We start from the raw sequence: 6000 nt of genomic DNA on the forward strand, positions 1-6000 counted from the left end.
ACCACACCAGCAGTGAACTTAAATTTTATTTGTTAGGGAAAACAGTTGTTTGGGAAGGGAGCTCAATTAGAGTTTTCTTCTTTTTAAATTTTCTTTTTTTTCTTTATTTTTTTTTTTGAGACGGAGTCTCGCTCTGTCGCCCATGCTGGAGTACAGTGGCCCAGTCTCGGCTCACTGCAAGCTCTGCCTCCTGGGTTGACGCCATTCTCCTGCCTCAGCTTCCCATGTAGCTGGGACTACAGGCGCCCGCCACCACGCCCGACTAATTCTTTGTACTTTTAGTAGAGACAGGGTTTCACTGTGTTAGCCAGGATGGTCTCGATCTCCTGATCTCATGATCCACCCGCCTCGGCCTCCCAAAGTGCTGGGATTACAAGCATGAGCCACCGCGCCCGGCCTCTTTTTAAATTTTCATGGAGTGGCTCTAGATGTTTTTTGTTTTAATCAGAGAAGACATTGAGAAAGCAAATGAATGTTTAACTCTATTGGAAGTAGGACTTTAAAAGAAAAGAGCAGCCGGCACAGTGGCTCATGCCTCTAATCCCAACACTTTGTGAGGCCAAGGTGGGAGGATCACTTTAGTCCAGGAGTTCCAGACCAGAGTGGACAACATAGGAAGACCCCCATCTCTAAAAAAAGAAAAAAATAGCTGGACATGGCAGTGGCATGCCTGTGGTCCCAGCTACTTGGGAGGCCGAGGTTGGAGGATTACTTGAGCCAAGGGAGATAGAGGCTGCAGTGAGCTATGATCATGCCACTGCACTCTGGCCTGGGCAATAGAGCAAGACCCTGTCTCAACAAATAAACATATAAATAAATAGGTGAAGACAAAGAAAAGTGCCTCCTTCTTTCTCTTTCTTTCTTTCTCTCTCTCTTTCTCTCTTTTCCCTCCCTCCCTTCTCTGTCTCTCTCTCTCTCTCTCTTTTTCTTTTAGAACAGGGTCTTGCTCTGCCACCCAGGCTGTAGTGTGGTGGTGTGATCATGGTTCACTTCAGCCTCAACTCCCTGGGTCCAAGTGATCCTCCTACCTCAGCCTCCTGAGTAGCTAGGACCACAGGTGTTCACCACCGTGCCTGGCATTTTTTTTTTTTTTTTTTTTGAGATAGAGTCTCGTTCTTGTTGCCCAGGCTGGAGTGCAATGACATGATCTCAGCTCACTATAACCTCTAGCTCCCGGGTTCAAGTGATTCTCCTGTCTCAGCCTCCCGTGTAGCTGGGATTACAGGCACCCACCACAATGCCCGGGCTAATTTTTTTTGTATTTTTTGGTAGAGACTGGGTTTTACCATGTTGGCCAGGTTGGTCTCGAACTCCTGACCTCAGGTGATACACCCACATCAGCCTCCCAAAGTGCTGGGATTACAGGCATGAACCATCGTGCTTGGCCACCCAGCTAATTAAAAAAAAATTGTTTTTATAAAGACGGGGTCTCCCTATGTCATTGCCCAGGCCGGTTTGGAACTCCTGGGCTCAAGTGATCCTTCTGCCTCAGCCACCCAAAGTGCTGGGATTACAGTCGTGAGTCACTGCACCTGGCCTTATTTTCACCTATTTATATAGCAATACTTTCTCACCATAGAATATTGGAAAGAAAAAAATATTTTTTTATTATACCACCAAGTGATGGCTGCTATTCACATTTTTTTCCTTGATAGATTATGCTCAGTGAGGGTATGAATTATGTCAGTTTTGGTTCGTTTCCATATCCCTAACACAGTGCCTGGCACACAGTCCACACCTAATTCATACTTGTTGAATGAGTATATTAATATTTTCTTGAGGCCTTTTATTTTTAAATAAATGGAGTCTTGCTATGTTGCCCAGGCTGGAGTGCAGTGGCTATTCACAGGCATGAAAATAGTGTAATATGACCTCAAACTCCTGGGCTCAATAGATCCTCCTGCCTCAGCCTCCCAAGTAGCTGGGACTACAGGTGAATACCACTATGCCTGGCCTAAGGCTTTTATTTTATGCTTTTCTTTTCTTTTTTTTTTTTTTAGACAGGGTCACCAAGGCCGGAGTGCAGTGATGCGATCTCAGCTCACTGCAGCCTCGACCTCAGAGACCGCCCACCTCAGCCTTCCAAACGATCTGCCCATCTCAGCCTCCCAAGTAGCTGGGACCACAGACGCATGCCACCACACCCAGCAATTTTTTTTTGTATTTTTTATAGAGATGGGTTTCACCATGTTGCCCAGGCTGGTCTCGATCTCCTGAGCTCAAGATCTTCCTGCCTTGGCCTCCAAAGTGCTGAGTTTACAGGCGTGAGCCACTGCCCAGCCACGTATTTGTTTTTGTTTTTTTAGATGGAGTTTCTCTTTGTTGCCCAGACTGGAGTGCAATGGTGCCATCTTGGCTCACTGCAACCTCTGCCTCCTGGGTTCAAGCGATTTTCCTGTCTAAGCCTGCCAAGTAACTGAGCCAGCCATGTTTGTTAATAAAAATGGAGACAATACTGTATATATATGGTTATATTTTAGCTTTTTCATTTTTCAGTGTCTCCTGAGGCTTTTCTCATGTCATCAAATATTTTTCTAATTTAAAATATGGTATTTCCTAACTGCATGATGTTCCATTCAATCATACTTCATATAACCATTTTTCCTATACAGATGAAATCATATAGTAGATACCATTTTGTGGCTTGCTTCTTCTGCTCAACATAATGTATTTTAGAGATTCATTCATGTTGTTGCCTATATTAGTAATTATTTCTTTTTTATTAGCTGAATAGTATTCCATTCTATGGAATTTTACAATTACTATCTTAAAAAAAAGCAATGAATTGCTTATAGGTAGGAAGCTAGCGCTCTTTTCCACAGCACACATACTGAAATAGGAATGATACGGAGAAGATTAGCATGGCTCCTGTGCAAGGATGACGCACACATTTGTGACGCATTAAAAGAAAAAAAAAGAAGGAAACTGAGGGTCAGGGAGAGAAGTGAGAATTTACTTTTCTTGTACATACTTTTGCAGTATTTAATTTTTTTTTTTTTTTTTTTTTTTTTTTTTTTTGAGATAGAGTCTTGCTCTGTCGCCCAGGCTGGAGTGCAGTGGTGCGATCTTGGCTCACTGCAAGCTCCACCTCCCAGGTTCACGCCATTCTCCTGCCTCAGCCTCCCAAGTAGCTGGGACTACAGGCGCCCGCCACCATGCCCGGCTAATTTTTTGTATTTTTAGTAGAGACAGGATTTCACCATGTTGGCCAGGATGGTCTCGATCTCCTGACCTCGTGATCCACCCGCCTCAGCCTCCCAAAGTGCTGGGATTACAGGCGTGAGCCACCGCGCCCAGCAATTTTTTCTTTTCTTTTTTTTTTTTTTTTTTTCTGGAGACAGAGTCTCACTTGCCCAGGCTGGAGTGCAGTGGTGCAATCTTAGCTCACCGCAACCTCCGCCTCCTGGTTTCAAGCAATTCTCCTGCCTCAGCCTCCTGAGTAGCTGGGACTACAGGTGTGCGCCACCACGCCTGGCTAATTTTTTGTAGTTTTAGCAGAGATGGGGTCTTACCATGTTGGCCAGGCTGGTCTCGAACTCCTGCCCTCAGGTAATCCACCCACCTTGGCCTCCCAAAGTGTTGGGATTACAGGCATGAGTATCATGCCTGGCCTTTAATTTTGTTAAATCATGGGCATGTGTTACTTTTGAAAAATATATTTAAAACATTAAAAAGAGAAAAATCCTGAGAGCAGAGCTGGGTTCAAATTGTACTTTCAACTACTTGTGTGACAGTGGGTAAGTGGCTTGATGCCTCTGGGCTCATTTCCCTCACCTGTAATATAATAATTCTGGTCCATATGAATCCTTGGTCTTTGGCCTCTTAGATACTCCAATTGGTCAGTTATCTTTTGAATCAAACTTTATCTACTGGGGCATACTAAATTATTGCATATAAGAAATAGAGGTGATTGGCCAGGTGCGGTGGCTCACGCCTGTAATCCCAGCACTTTGGGAAGCTGAGGTGGGCGGATCACGAGGTCAGGAGTTCAAGACTGGCCTGGCCAACATAGTGAAACCCCGTCTCTACTAAAAATACAAAAAAATTAGCCGGGCATGGTGGCGGGCGCCTGTAATCCCAGCTACTTGGGAGGCTGAGGCAGGAGAATCACTTAAACCTGGGAAGTGGAGGTTGTAGCGAGTCAAGATTGTGCCATTGCACTCCAGCCCAGGCGACAGTGCGAGACTCCATCACAAAAAAAAAAAAAAAAAAAAAAAAGAAAAAAGAAATGGAGGTGATTAGTGATTCATTATATCCACAAACACCTACTGAGCAACCACAATATAAATGGGCCATGCTAGAAACTGGAAATATAGGCTGGGTGCAGTAGCTCATGACTGTAAATCCCAGCACTTTAGGAGGCAGGCCGATGTAGGTGGACTGTTTGAGGCCAGGAGTTCGAGACAGCCTGGGCAACATAGCAAGGCCCCATCTCTACAAAAAAGAAATTTAAAAAATTAGCTGGGCGTAGTGGTGTGTGCCTGTAGTCCCAGCTACTCAGGAGGCTGAGGTGGGAGGATTGCTAGAGGCCAGGAGTTAGAGGCTGCAGTGAGCTATGACAGCGCCACTGCACTCTAACCTGGGCAACAGAGAAGATCCTGTCTCAAAATATATAAATAAATAACAATTTTTTAAAAAGAAGAAGCTGGATATAGTCTCTGCCTCAATAGTCTAGGTGGGGAAAACAGCCACATGTGAATAAATAATATCCACCATGCATTAGGTGGTTGATCTGTTTACAAAATGCTCCTGGTCCACAGAGGAAGGCTTTACCTCTACCCGGATGGACTAAGGAAGGCTTCAGAGAGGTGATTATAACAGGGCTGGATCTTAGGCCATGGCTGAACTTGTGAGTCAAAGTAGAGAAGGACGGGCATTTCCAGGCTATAAGGATCAAATATCCAAAGGGGTGGAGCCCTGAACATATCCACCATATTCCAACCCCATGCCTCTGTACAGCTTTACCCTATCTAGAACACCTCCCTTCCTCCTTGCTCTTCATATCCCATCCTTCCTTGGAGGGCCCTGGCCCTGAAAAAACATAGCAAATGGTTTCAAGTGGCCAGCCTGAAAGGTCTCATGGGGCTACAGACAGAGAGAAGCTATAGAGGTGAGTCAGGATCAGGCTGTGAAGGAGCTGTTGGGCCAGGTTTCAGGGTTTGAACTGGATCCCAAGGGCTCCGGGGAGTCACTGAAGGGAGATGAGAAGCAGCATCAATAGTCAGATTTTCTGTACAAAGTTGACTCTGGGCCGGGCATAGTGGCTCACACCTGTAATCCCAGTACTTTGGGAGGCTGAGGCAGGAGCATCGCTTGAGGCCAGGAGTTGGAGCCCAGCCTGGGCAACGTTGCAAGACTGAGTCTCTACAAAAAATTTTAAAAATTAGCTGGGTGTGGTGGTGTACACCTGTAGTCTCAGCTACTCAGGAGGCTAAGGTGGAAGGATTGCTTGAGCCTGGGAGGTTGAGGCTGCAGTGAGCTGTAATCATGCCACTGTACTCCAGCCTGGGGGACAGAGTCAGACTCTGTCTCAAAAAAAAAAAAGTTGATTCTGGGGTCAGTGTGGACAATGGATTAAGAGGTCAAGACCAAAGACTCAGGGACCAATTAGAAGGCTGATGCAGCGGAGCCCCTATTCACTCCCAGCCTTTATGCCCTGAGAATAGCTGATTCTATTATTGAATCAGTTGAGATGGATTCCCGTAGAGAGCAAGACACGTTCCCTATGTCTGCCCCAAACAACCCAAAGTCTTTTGAAACCTCTACCAGGATAGGAAAGCAAGGCAATGCGATGGGTGAAGGTTTCTGGTGGTCTCAGCTTATACAGATCAAAGCCTTTCCAACCTGGTTTCCTCCGGGAGAAATCCATGGATCTAACGCCCTTTTCCAAACACAGAGATAGAAAGTGACGGGAACTATTAGGAGCAGTGCTGGACAGGAGGGCTGCAATCCCAGCTATCAGGAGGCTGAGACAGGGAGAACTGCTTGAACCTGGGAGGT

The 6000-nt window shown here is 45.8% G+C and overlaps 1 protein-coding gene and 1 non-coding gene across 2 annotated transcripts in view; both read left to right on the forward strand.

Annotated features, from left to right (window-relative positions):
• Positions 1 to 2545, forward strand: part of SLC39A14 (solute carrier family 39 member 14) — a 71026-nt gene extending 68481 nt beyond the window's left edge. Inside the window, exon 9 of the mRNA XM_077943180.1 lies at positions 2307 to 2545. Coding sequence (XP_077799306.1) covers positions 2307 to 2420 — 114 coding nt within the window. The 3' untranslated portion in view covers positions 2421 to 2545. The remainder of the gene's footprint in view (positions 1 to 2306) is intronic.
• Positions 2546 to 2806: 261 nt separating this feature from the next.
• Positions 2807 to 2913, forward strand: LOC114680458 (U6 spliceosomal RNA). The gene has a single exon (XR_003732683.1). It is a non-coding gene; the product is annotated as a U6 spliceosomal RNA (small nuclear RNA).
• Positions 2914 to 6000: the final 3087 nt, after the last annotated feature.

Source organism: Macaca mulatta, chromosome 8 (genome assembly GCF_049350105.2).
Source record: "Macaca mulatta isolate MMU2019108-1 chromosome 8, T2T-MMU8v2.0, whole genome shotgun sequence".
In the NCBI taxonomy this organism is placed as follows: Eukaryota; Metazoa; Chordata; class Mammalia; order Primates; family Cercopithecidae; genus Macaca; species Macaca mulatta.